This window comes from Melanerpes formicivorus, unplaced genomic scaffold (assembly GCF_026170545.1).
Source record: "Melanerpes formicivorus ecotype bairdi unplaced genomic scaffold, bMelFor1.0.p_v2 SCAF_10, whole genome shotgun sequence".
Lineage (NCBI taxonomy): Eukaryota > Metazoa > Chordata > Aves > Piciformes > Picidae > Melanerpes > Melanerpes formicivorus.
In genome coordinates this window covers 3,640,451-3,653,523 of record NW_027142362.1, presented here as the reverse complement: position 1 = coordinate 3,653,523, position 13,073 = coordinate 3,640,451, and the positions used below count along the sequence as shown (strand labels likewise).

General features: G+C 53.4%; 1 protein-coding gene across 10 annotated transcripts in view; it reads left to right on the top strand.

The window, feature by feature from the left end:
- CHD2 (chromodomain helicase DNA binding protein 2) overlaps positions 1-9,786 on the top strand; it is a 73,974-nt gene extending 64,188 nt beyond the window's left edge. For all 10 annotated transcript variants that reach the window (XM_068143362.1, XM_068143363.1, XM_068143369.1 and 7 more), the window contains 7 exons: positions 407-547; positions 1,732-1,866; positions 3,291-3,469; positions 3,878-3,977; positions 4,508-4,724; positions 5,105-5,354; positions 6,128-9,786. In XM_068143362.1, coding sequence (XP_067999463.1) covers positions 407-547; positions 1,732-1,866; positions 3,291-3,469; positions 3,878-3,977; positions 4,508-4,724; positions 5,105-5,354; positions 6,128-6,461 — 1,356 coding nt within the window. In that variant the 3' untranslated portion in view covers positions 6,462-9,786. The remainder of the gene's footprint in view (positions 1-406; positions 548-1,731; positions 1,867-3,290; positions 3,470-3,877; positions 3,978-4,507; positions 4,725-5,104; positions 5,355-6,127) is intronic.
- Positions 9,787-13,073: the final 3,287 nt, after the last annotated feature.

Genomic DNA, 13,073 nt, shown 5'->3' with positions numbered 1-13,073 from the left:
CTCTCCTTTTCAGTACACCAGCCAATGGTGAAGCTGGAGTTTAGCAAGGTCATGCTGTTGCCTTTGAGTGGTTTGGCTTGGAGTCTAAGGCTTTTTGTTCGTGTGCTGATCAGTATCTACCTCAGGGGCTGCACGTTCACCAGCGCAGCTGGCACAGGCCAGCGGTGCCTATCTGCAGCCTGCCAGCTAGCTGCAGATTGGGGCTCGTCTGGGTTTTATGTCCTTTTGTCAAGGGTTGGGTGGATTGCAGCTGCGTGAGCAGGGCTTGCTGTCTGTGTGAAAGAGGTGTGAGGGCAAAGTTGGATGGCCCTCAAAACTGGCTTGCTTTCCGAGGATGTACCTTTCCCGGGTGGAAGTGTTTTGTGAGGTGAGGGACTCCAGCTTTGTGCTCTGACTGATTTTCTAGGAGGATGGCTTGGAAAAGAGCCCAGTGAAAAAGAAACAGAAGAAGAAAGAGAACAAAGAGAACAAGGAAAAACAGACAAGCACTAAGAAAGAGAAGGAAAGTGATAAAGAGAAAAAGAAGTCAAAAGACAAAAAGGAGAAGGTACGTGGTACTCCCAGGAGCAGTTAAGAGATAAGGAACAACCTGAGCAGAAGGGCAACCTGTAAGACCTATGATTCATGAAAGGCTCTGTGTGAAGGGACATCAGTAAAGCCCTGTGGGGTGAGCTCTTATCCTTTTTTCATCCCTCCTGAGTTCTTACTGTGAAGAACTGCAATAAAAAGCAGAAAAGGCAATAAATATATCCTAGGGCTTGATGGGATGTGAGCAAAAAGGACGAGTTTTTGTCAGGCTGCCTTTAAAGTACAACTGTCCCTGTGACAGCCAGATAGCTGATGTTGAAGAGGAGTGGGGGAAGGGCCCAGAGCACTCAGATCAAAGTGCTTTTCAGCTGTGATTTATTGCAGGGTTGGCAGCTCCTTGTCTGTATTCCCCTTTAATTTAAACTCCCCCCAAATAACCCAACTGTCCACACCATCCAGACTGTGAGCTGTCCTTCTCACTGTCCAGAACTCACCAGAATGAGTGCTTGAGCATCAGTGGTATGTTGTGGACTAAAATGTCCCTTGAATTTTGACTACAGCTGCCCTGAGGCTGGGTTCAAATTGGAAGAGGGGTAAAAGCTTCTAGAATTATGACCTGAAGTACCTGCCCAAGGAAGAGGTGTGTGCTGCATGCCCAGTGTGCTTTGGCACTGAGCTCGTGGTACAAACCAAGCAGTTTTGCTGCATATCTAGGGGGAAGTTTGCTTTCCAGTGATTTTTGGTATGACACTGACTCAGAAGGGCTCTGACTCTGCAGGTAAGTCACAGAAGTCAAGGTTTACATAACAGACCATGATGTGAGGTGGCTCTTCAGAGAGTCTGAGGACTAGAAGCATCACATGAAGCTGCAGATCCTCAGAGACATGTCCTTTGCAAGAGGCAGATATTCTTGAGCTTAACCTCTCTTCCAAGCCTTCAGTGCAGGTGTCCTTCCCATGAGTCTGAAAACCATATTCATGTCCAAAATGCTGGCTCTGGGTTCTCTCTTCTCCCTCAGGGGTGACATAAAGCTAAATAGAGACGTTGCAGCTACATGGTTTGAGCGCTTGGGAGGAAAGCTGTAGGAGCCGTGCCCAGGTTTAACAAACTGCCAGTAACAATAGCGTGGAGATTGTTGGTTGGATCACTTGGGATCCTGCAGGCTGGCTCATTGTGTGATGTGTGTAATTTGTCCTTGTAAAGCCTAAAGGTAGTGAAGCCAAATCTGGAAGCAAAGGGAAGAGGTCACAAGGTCCTGTCCACATTACCGCAGGCAGCGAACCCATCCCCATCGGAGAGGATGAGGATGACGACCTGGACCAGGAGACGTTCAGCATAGTGAGTATCTTCCTCCAGCACTGCAGAGAGCCCAGCAGGGGAGCCAGGGTTTGCTTACCTGTTATCCAGTGGTGCCAGGGCAGAAAAGGGCAGCATCTCAACAGAGCATGCAGAAGGGCTCTCTTCTTCAGCTGATAAGCTCCCAGCACTCCTTTGACAGCTGTGAGTTACAGAAGAACCTACAGCCTTGTGTGACAGCCAAGGAGCCACTGGGGCTCTTCCAGGCAGGGAAGTACAGGGGAGCTTTGAGGGTGACCTTGTATGGCTGTAGGAGGTCTGGAATTGTCTGAGCTGTAAGCACTTCCCTAGCTGTGTAAATGCTCTTGCAGCAAATGTGCCTGCAAGGCTGGCAGTAAAAATAGCCTTTTGGTACAAGCTGTCATGGCAGAGTCTCCTTGGCCTGACTTGCACAGGACAATGCTGAAATAAATACCCCTCTTAAAACAGATGCAAATGCAAAATTGCTGCATGGCCTCTGTTAGTTTGGTCTGCTTTTTGTTCCACTGTGATGCATGAAAGGTCCAGCTAGGTATCAGGAACCTGTCTGCCTTACTGTCTGTGCCCAGTGTTGCTGCACCCAGCTGATGAAAGTGAGGCTTTCAGCTCATGTCTTTCAGTTGTGGTAAAAGCAATAGATGGAAGTGACCACAGCTGGGGATGGACAGGGAGGATGTGGAGTGAGCACTCCTGTAGCTGGGGCTGTGGGTCGGTTCAGTGTGCTTGGCTACACTTCCCAGCCTGCTGTGGGGTCCCTGCAAGAGCAGACTGTGTGTGGTTAACACTTTGCAAAGCAAACTGCCCCTCTCTAAAAGCAGGTGACCAAGAAGGAGTGAGTCCAGAGGAAAGCCACAAAGGTGATCCAGGGGTTGGAAGACCTCTGCTCTGAGGATAGACTCATCTTAGAGAAGACTCAGGGGGAACCTTAGAGCTGCCTTCCAATAGCTGAACAGATCCTACAGGAAGGCTGCAGAGGGACTTTTCATGAGGATGTATAGGGACAAGACAAAGGGGAATGGTTTGAAGCTGAGACAGTATAGGTTTAGACTGGATCTGAGAAAGAAGTTCTTCAGTAGGAGGGTGGTGAGACTCTGGAATAGGCTGCCCAGGGAGGTTGTGGCTGCCTTCCCCCTGTTCAAGGCCAGGTTGGCTGAGGCCTTGAGCAGCCAGGTCTAGCTGAAAGGCATCCCTGCCCACAGTGGGGAGGTTGCAGTAGATGCTCTCTGAGGTCCCCTCCAACCTAAGCCATTCTGTGCTTTGCTGCAGCATGTCTGACATCTTACTGTTTCCAGAGCTGATTTCTCCTTGCCTAATGATCAGACAACGCTAATAACCTCATGCTGATGCAGCTCTGTCTAATTACCAAGGGAACAGTAGAGAGCCCTGTGCCAAATGAATGCCTTTCTGCTCTCTGTTGCTTTTTCAAGTGCAAGGAAAGGATGAGACCAGTCAAAAAAGCCCTGAAGCAGCTTGACAAGCCTGATAAGGGACTGACAGTTCAAGAGCAGCTGGAGCACACACGCAACTGCCTCCTAAAGATTGGGGACCGCATCTCTGAGTGCCTTAAAGCCTACAGTGACCAGGATCATATCAAGCTGTGGAGAAGGTGAGGGACCATCCTGCTGTGTTTGGTTGCTCTGTGATGTTTAACATGGTAGTCAGAGGCTGCTGGCTTTGATGTGGATGACTGTGAAATTTGCCTCTTACTTAAGCTGTGAAGCCTTGTGTTCTCTAGCCCACTCAGTCCACGACCAGTCTCAAGTGAGGGTTTTGCCTGCAGGCTGCACTGGTTTCCTTTAGATTGATTTCAGAGATGATTTAGATAAATCAGTGCAGGCTTCTTTATCTTTCTTTGAAGATCTTGACTTGTTCCAGCTCACATGACCATCCTGTCCTGAGCTGGGTTGAGACTCTCTTTCCAGAGAGGGCAGAGCTGCTTTGATGCTGATATGAAAGTGATGGCCACTTAAACTGCTGATGTAGCAATTAACAGAACGTGTTCACATCCTTCCAGGAACCTATGGATATTTGTGTCCAAATTCACAGAATTTGATGCCAGAAAACTGCACAAACTCTACAAGATGGCTCACAAGAAAAGATCACAGGAAGAGGAGGTGAGATCTTGAAGTGCATTTTCTCTGAGACCTGTCACTCCTGAAGTGTCAGAGCTTTCTGCCTCTTACCATGGGCTTGCTTTATTGCTGCTGGCAGCCTGTGATTTTCCTAAGCACCTGCACAGTGTGGTTGCCTTTGCCTCCTCCCTTGTGTGGCATTTCTCCCTTCACCTAACACCACTGGTCACTTTGTCCTGGCTGTCCTGACCCAGAAAAAAGCATTGCTTGGTGTGGCACATTGTGTTGAGCTGACCTTCAGAGTGAAAAGCCTGGGAGTGCTGCCCTGTAAAGAGAGGAAGTAAAAACAGCCACATGGGGCAAACCTGTGCAGCTCCTCCACACTTTTGTTCCACTGCTGTTTGTGCCATGCTCAGGCACAGGTCGATCACCACATCCTCAGAGGTGTGTCACTCACAGCCTGGGGAGTCTGCAGCAGAATCCAGAGCCTGTCAGGCAGGACTGCTGCTCAGGTAGTATGAATCTTGTGGTGGAAGGGCTCTTGAGCTGTAACCCTCTCTTCTACCTTGCAGGAGCAAAAGAAGAAGGAGGACATGTCCAGCATGAAGAAGCCGTTCCGCCCGGAGCCTTCGGGCTCCAGCCGCGACTCTGTGATGTCCCAGTCTCACGTGCCTCACAACCCTCACTCCCAGAAGATCCACCTGCCCCCTTCCCATGCCCAGCAGCAGATGCACGGGCACCCACGGGACAACTACGGCCATCCCAACAAGAGGCATTTCAGCAACGCAGGTGAGCGCCGCCGGGCCAGGAGCCACCTTCCCTTCTTCACCTAATGGCTGTTGGCTGTGGGCACAAAGGCTCTGGGGCTCCTGGCAGGGCAGGTTTAAAGGTGATGGAAGGGGACCCCTGTTGCTGCTGCAGTGACTTACTGCTGGAGTGTAAAACTCCATGTAGCAGTGATGGAAAGAGTGTGAGGACAGGGTGAGGTTTGCCAGAGTAATGACCATAGGATGGCTTAGGCTGGCAGGGATGTGACAGGGAAAGCCAGGGAGGAGACGGTTGGAGGGGCACAGCAAGAGGGACACACACACGTCTCTGAGAGCTCAGCAAGCAGTGGGGTCACCCCAGAGCGTGGGAGAGCCTCACCGGCGGTGCTTTCCTCTCCGCAGACCGAGGAGAATGGCAGAGGGATCGAAAGTTCAACTACGGCGGCAACAGCAACCAGATGTGGGGCGGGGAGCGGCACCACCAGTACGAGCAGCACTGGTACAAGGACCACCACTACGGGGACCGGCGGTCCCGCGGGGAGCCCCACCGCAGCTCGGGCAACTACCGACCAAACAACCTCTCCCGCAAGAGGCCCTACGAGCAGTACAACAGCGACCGAGACCACAGGGGCCACCGGGACTACTACGACAGGTAAGCGCCCTGCCCCTGCTGCAGAGCGGCCTGGCAGTGCTCCGTGGGACAGCGCTGCGCCCTGCTGGCCGGCGAGGCCGGTGGGATCCTGGGCTGCGTGGAGAAGAGTGTGGCCAGCAGATGGAGGGAGGGTCTTCTCCCCCTCTGCTCTGCCCTGGTGAGGCCCTGCCTAGAATACTGCATCCAGTTCTGGGCTCCCCAGCTCAAGAGGGACAGGGATCTACTTGGGAGAGTCCAAGGGAGGGCTACAAGGATGATTAGGGACTGGAGCACTGCCTGATAAGGAGAGGCTGAGAGACCTGGGGCTGTTCAGGCTGGAGAGGAGAAGACTGAGAGAGGAGCTGATCAACGTCTATAAATATCTGAGGGGTGGGTGTCAGGAAGGAAGGGACAGGGACAACCTCTGCTCACTTGTGCACTGTGACAGGACAAGGAGCAATGGGTGTAAGCTGCAGCACAGGAGGTTCCACCTTGACATGAGGAAGAACTTCTTTACTGTGAGGGTCACAGAGCACTGGAGCAGGCTGCCCAGAGAGGTTGTGGGGTCTCCATCTCTGGAGACTTTCAAGGCCTGTCTGGATGTGTTCCTGTGTGACCTGTGCTGGATTCTATGTTCCTGCTCTGGCAGGGGGTTGGACTGGAAGATCTCCAGAGGTCACTTCCTACCCCTAGCACCCTGTGATCCCCGGGAGGTGCGCCCAGCGGTGCTCCCAGCAGGGGGCCCCAGGCTCTCCCTGGGGCCTGCCCTCCACCCCCTCGTTTTGTCTCTGCAGGCACCACCACGACTCCAAGCGCCGACGGTCCGACGAGTTCAGGCCCCAGAACTACCACCAGCAGGACTTCCGGCGGATGTCTGACCACAGGCCGCCCATGGGCTACCATGGCCAGGGACCTTCGGACCACTACCGGTCCTTCCACACAGACAAGTCGGCGGATTACAAACAGCCGCTCCCTCCGCCGCACTCTGCCATGTCGGACCCTCGCTCGCCCCCCTCTCAGAAGTCCCCCCACGACTCCAAGTCACCTCTGGATCACAGGTCACCGCTGGACAGGTCCTTGGAACAGAAAAACAACCCAGACTATAACTGGAACGTAAGGAAAGCGTAGAGGGGCGCAGAGGGGCGAAGCGGACGCCCGCAATGCTTGGTCTGATGCAAGAGCAGCTGCTTTCTCCAGGCCAGCAACCAGAAACTCTGAACATGCTGCTATCATCTGGCTGGGTCAAGGAGGATTTTGAGGGAGTAGGTGGAGGAAGAGATTCCCCAAGTCTTGGTTCTTGTTTGGATTCCCGTTTCCTTTACCCTCTTCTACGACTGAACGTTGGAAACAGCCTTGCTCTGCCTCATTCTTAGTTTTGTTTGTCCTTGTCTGATGGACCCAAGGGAATTCTCCCCAGCCAGTGTTTCCCCAAGCCAAGGAGGTGGATCTGTGCTGCTTAGGATGGTGGAGAAGGTTGTGTGCCTGCTCTGACTTGATGTTACCTGACAGATGCTGCTTTGGGGTTGGGGATAAACTGGTTGGGCTGGGCTGGGCTTGGTGTGTAACCAGCATAGGGCAATGAGAAGACATATTTGAGGGGAGGGATACAAGTGTCCCTTAGCTGCCAAGCTTGGTTGAAGGAGGGACAGGAGAGTCCCTCAGCAGTCAAGCTTGGCTGAAAGAGGGACCTGATGTCCCTGCAGAGTGACTCCAAAGGAGCTGGAGCCATGCTGGTGACAATCCATTGCTTCCCTGGCCACATTACCATTTCTGTGTCTGTATCCATTTCAAGGAACTGGCTCTGCTTTGATTGCTGTTGTGTCCCCTGCAACAGAAGAGATGTGGTGGATCTTCCTCCCATCTCCAGGGCTGGAACTGGCAAATCTTGGCTCTGAGGGGCTTTGGGATATGTGAAGAGAAGAAAAATAGAAAAAGACACCAAAAAAGCAAAAAGACTCCTTTAGCAAAGGCTTAGTTCAGTTCTAGCCAACAGGAAAGAAACTGGGGTGAGAACAGTATTTATCTTAACAGAACTCCTCTTCCCTCCTGACATGGGCAGCTTGGCTGGTCCAGGAACCAGCAGATGCTGGTGGGGAGCTGGAAGGTCAAAAGATGGCTCTGGGGATCCTGAAATTCCTAATCTCTCTGCCACTGCAGTGCTCCAGTCTTTGGGCAAGTCGTTTCCTCTCTGTGCTTCATGAAACAGTGGTCACAAACCTCTGCTGGAACCCAAAAGATAAGGGATGGTAGAGCAGAGTTCAAGAGGAATCCAGTGGACTGATCCCTGTTCAGGGAACAGTTCCCTTCCTGCCACCAACCCAGCAGTCAGAAGTAGCTCTGAATTGCTGAAGGTACCTGCTCTGAAAGACCTTCTCTCTGTCTAGATTGGAAATGTGCCTGGGGACTTAACACCTGAGTGAGCAGGGAGAGAAGGAGGAATTCAGGACTGGGTCCTAAAAACCCTTGGAGCAAGTGTCTCAGGAGCCCAGCATGGCAGAGGGAAGAGAGGAGTCTGCAGCCCAGCGCAGCGGAGTTCAGAGCAAACACTCCTCCAAGTATTTGAGCCACAGTGTATGGTGCGGAACAGTGTCCAGCCTGGAGACTGGTGTGGTGAGAGGGTCAGAAGTGGCTTGGATGATTGTTTCTCAGGTCCTAGGTCTTTGTAGAGTCACATCCCTGGAGACCACAAAGCTCTCCTGACAGCTGGGCTGCCCAAAGCATGGTGTCAGGGGATGTCACCTCCCAGAACTCAGTATTCAAGACCAGCCTGTTCCAGACTCCTCTTCCTGCTGGGGGACAGGAGCTGGGCCTCCTATTAAGCTGCCAGTATCTGACCCTAATAAGCTGTGATGTCCTTTCCCCAGAAGACTGAAGGGAGATGGCTGTTCAGGGCTGGCTTCCTGACTGCAGCCAGCACCTTGGAAGGTGCATGCAAGCCAACACTAATGTCCCCTGTCCCCTCTCCATGCGGTGCATCCCTTGCGCTCTGCTGCCTTCACTCCTTGCTGAGCCCAGTGCTGTAAGGGGGCACCCGGGCTGTGGTTTGCTCCTTCTCCCCTTTTGCTTTCATTTGGCAGGATGTTCCCCAAAGGCAGGGCAGTTTGGCTTCCTCAGGGGCACTGCACTGCCCCCAGAAAGTGTTTACCTGCTCAGGAAGAGGTGAAGGCAAGTCTTCCACAGCCCCCCTTGGAGCTGCCAGGTGATGGGAGGTGCTTCTCACTAAGCTGTGATTGCAGGCACGCTTGCTGTGGTGGTATTCAACAAAGAGGTCCTTTCTTTCCAGAGGTATTAGCTTGTAATGTGAAAATGGAAGAAACCTCAGAGGGGCATAAAGAATTGCTCTTTTTGTTCACCAAATAGTGCTACCATGGTGGAAAGTTTGTGCCATACCCTTGTAGCAAAAGGCAGTACTGGCCAGACCAGTGTTAACGGTTGGTGCAGGAAAACTTGGAACCCCACCCCAGCAGGAGGCATTTTCTGTGTCCAAGCAGGGGGGATTCTGCACATCCCAAGCTCCAGCAGTGAGGTTGGTTGGGGTTCTCCTTCTTATGCAACAGCAAAAAGCTTCACCCATGTCCTCCAAAGAGCTGTCCCTGCTGTCCCGTTAGCCTGGCGCTGAAGTCCCGCACTCGTGGTGGGTGGGGCCTTCGCTGGCGCTGGCTTTGATGAAGCTGCAGAACTTGAGCTAGGAGAAAACGCTCCCTGAGCACACACACACCACAGGGACCATAAGCAGACACAGTCACTTGGGTGCAGGTGGGATTGGAGGGGACAGGTCCACAGTCACAAGTGTCACTGCGGTGTTTGTGTCGGCACCCGGCCCGGCTCCTCGTTCCGAGGCGGCTGCGGGCTCGGCGCTCTGCTCTTTGCAGGCCAAAAGTAGCAACTTGCTGTGGGGGTGATTTTTAAGACAAAAAAAGAGAGAGGTTTTTCAGCCTGACTGCTTTGGAAATGGTGGAAAGTTGTGAATTCCCAGGGTGGAAGCCCTGCAGACCGAAACCTGCTGCAGGGACAGGCCCAACTCGGAGGGATACTTAGCAGCACTCCGAAGCCCTTCTGGGAACAGTTAGTTCTAAGCGATCCACACAGAATCCTGCTCTGCTTTCACCCATTTCTTCCTGACCTCCACCTCCCCTCGGTGGGGAGAGAAGGACTCTTACTGTAAAAAAAAACACAAACCCCCAAAACCCCACGTGGACTTTTAAACCTATTGACTAAAAAAGACAAAACAGAAAACAGTAATTAATTTATATTTGTGAAGAGAAAACAAAAAGAATGAAAAAAGAATGAGGAAAAAGAAAAAAAAAAAAACAAAGCCACTGTCCTAGTGATTTCTGCTGTAAATATGTTGTTTATATAGTATGTATGAAATTTTCCTACCTTGTAAAACTGCTGTACTTTTGATTCTTGTATATTAAAAAGTGTTACTGAGATTTTCAGAACCGGGCCGGCGTGGTGTGGCTGGGGGAGGTGGGGGGTGTGGGGAGAGGGTGGAAGCAGAGCAGCCTTCCAGGATCTGAAAGGGGCTGCAAGAAGGCTGGGGAGGGACTGCTCAGGATCTCAGGCAGTGATAGGACTAGGGGGAATGGAGTGAAGCTGGAGGTGGGGAGATTCAGGCTGGAGGTGAGGAGGAAGTTCTTCCCCATGAGAGTGGTGAAGCCCTGGAATGGGTCGTCCAGGGAGGTGGTTGGGGTGCCGTCCCTGGAGGTGTTTAAGCCCAGGCTGGCTGAGGCTCTGGCCAGGCTGATCTAGTGTGGGGTGTCCCTGCCCATGGCAGGGGGCTTGGAACTGGATGATCCTTGTGGTCCCTTCCAACCCTGACTGATACTATGATACTATGAATCAGGATCCTGCAGATGCTGTCCTGTTGCCAGGGGAGGTTTAGGCTGGGGGTGAGGATAAAGTTCTTCACAGAGGGAGTTGTTAGCCATTGGGATGTGCTGCCCAGGGAGGTGGTGGAGTCACCCTCCCTGGAGGTGGTCAAAAAGGGATTGGACGTGGCACTTGGTGCCATGGTTTAGCAGTCATGAGGTGTTGGGTGACAGGTTGGACTTGATGATCTTTGAGGTCTTTTCCAACCTTTCTATGATTGTATGATAGAATGGTCTGGGTTGGAAGGGACTTGTAAAGGTCATCCAGTCCAACCCTCTCTGCAGTCAGCAGGGACATCCTCAACTAGCTCAGGTTGCCCAGAGCCCTGCTGAGCCTCACCTTGAATATCGTCAGGGACTAGGGCCTCAACCACCGCTCTGGGTAACCTGTTCCAGTGTTCCATCACCCTCATGGTGCAGAACTTGTTCCTAACATCCAATCTAAATCTCTCATTCCAAACTGTTGCTCCTCATCCTGTCCCTGCAGGCCTTTGCAAACAGTCCCTCCGCAGCCTTCCTGTAGCCCTCTTCAGGTACTGGCAGGCTGCTGTTGGGCCTCCCTGAAGTCTTCTGCAGGCTGAACACCCCCAGCTCCCTCAGCCTGTCCTCACAGCAGAGGTGCTCCAGCCCCCTGACCATTTTCATGGCCTTCCTCTGTACCCTGCTCTGGCAGGTCTATGTCCTTGCAGTGTTGAGGGCTGTGGAGCTGGAGGCAGTACTCCAGGTGAGGTCTCAGCTGGGGGTGGTTATGGGCTCAGGGGCCCTTTCCTGCCAGCCACGGGCATGCCAGGATGGGTGTTTTCACCCTGCAGGATTTAGCATGTTCTTCTTGGCTGCTTTACATAGCTCACAGTCTTGTGGTGATAGAGACTTGGAAACCTCTTTGGATGGGAATTTCCACCCAATCAAGAGAAGCTGTGAATTTCCTTGCCCGTTTCCACCAGGATTTCATTGGGGTGGCACTGAAGTTTGTCTTCATCTTCCATCTCTTCTGGGTCTCTCCCGGGGAGCAGTCCCCTTTCTCTAGGGTAAGTGCTGCTCCTTCTGCATCAGTGGAGTTCTCCTCCACCCCTAGCCCCTCCTGGGCAGGATGTGCCTCTCCCTGGGTGGGATGTGATGGCATCCTGTGGGCTGCTTTGCTCTTTGCCTTCCATCTGTCCGCAGTGAGGCCCACCGGCAGGACAGGGTGCAGGGCCCGGAGCCATTTCTCCCACAAGAGCTCATTGTGCAGGGGACTTCTCACACCTGGAGCCACTGCGTCCAGCCCTTCCCCAGCCTCTCTGCTCCTGAGCCAAGTTTCAGCCAAGAGTGAAATTTCACAGCTGAGTTCCATTCTCCCCCAAATGGATTTCCTAATGGAAAGAGTGACCAGCTGCTGGCAGGGGGGGCTGTGGCAGGCAGAGGGCTCAGCTGCAGGGAGGCACAGGGACTATGGGGAGCTGCTCTGGGTGTCCCTGCCCAGAGCACAGGGATATGAACCCACCCAAGGCAGGTGATCCTTCTAATTCAGCACTGGCTTCATCTCTTACCTGCAGGAAAGCTGGAGAAGCAGAGGCCTGAGGAGCTGGAGCCATGGGGCTGGTAAGGATATGGACACTGGGGGACACTGGTATGTGCTCCCTGGCACGGCTGATCCCCAGCACCCCCCTGCCGACAGCACCGTGCTGCAAGCAGCTGTATCCTGAGGCCTCTATAAAGCTGATGGGATAATGTCCCCTTGGTGTGACTCAACCTCCCACATCTCCATAGCCCCACTTGGTCCCACAGCCCTGTATCTGCTGCTAGGTTTTGGCCCATGCAGCTCTGTGGCTCTCCCAGGGTGCTGGCCAGGGCCAGCTGGGCTGTGTCCACATTGCACAGGCTGGAGCTGTGGTCACTGCCACTGGCTCACCTCAGTGAGGGGACCCATTGCCCAAGGAGGTTGGCAAAGCTGTTGTGCAGGGGCAGGCAGCAGGCCCCAACCCTACCTCCCAGCCCGCCCAGAAGGCGATGGGGAGGCTGAGGAGTGCCCTTTGCTTTATGCTGTGCCAGAGCTGTTGGACCCTCTAGAGGGCAGCCAGGTCCCAGCAAAGCCTCACTTTTCTGGTAAACAACGTTGTGCACTTGGGGTTATTCCCAGACAGCTGGGTGTGAAGGGCAGCTGGGTGCCCCCTGTCCCTGCTCACGCCGACTGGATGGATGCAAAGTTCTGAGAAAGCCAAAGCTCTGGATTGAGACCAAGGGATGGGCAAGGAGAGACAAAAATGGGGCTTGACACTGTACCCATGACACCAGTCTGTGGCATGTGAGCAGCTCCCCATCACAGGGTGATGTGCTTCAGAAAGGTTAGATGGAACTGGACCGTGGTGCCCTCAGGGGCTGCCCACAGAAGCTGGGGCTGCACCCACATCACCTATGGACCAAGGCCTGCAGAGCAATTTGAACCTGTCAAGAGCTGCCACCTGTGTCCCAGTGCCCCTTTATGGCCTTGTGCCTTCACTACTCAGCTCCTGGGGAAGCTACAGTGCCACATGACTAACGAGGGTGGGACACCCTGCTCAGTAAGGGGTTATTATCCCCTTGCAGCAGCACTTGGTCTCACCAGATGTGAGTGTGCTCTTGCTGCTTGCTGGCTGCCCCAGGCTGGTGAGATGCCCTGGCAGGGCAGCAAGCAAGGCACAGCCCCTGGCTCCCTGCACTCTGGGTGGATTTTGACTGAGGACTGGGCTGAAGCCAAGCTCCTGCAAGCTGGTGTAGGTGGTGGCAGGAGTGGCTCTGGCTGTCTCTGAAAGCTCCTGGTACTCCAGGGCTCTAACAGAGGGGGAGGCTGGCTCTCAAATCTCTGGTGCTGGGTGTCTTTTGCACGGCTTTGCCCAACCCGTGCCTGTTT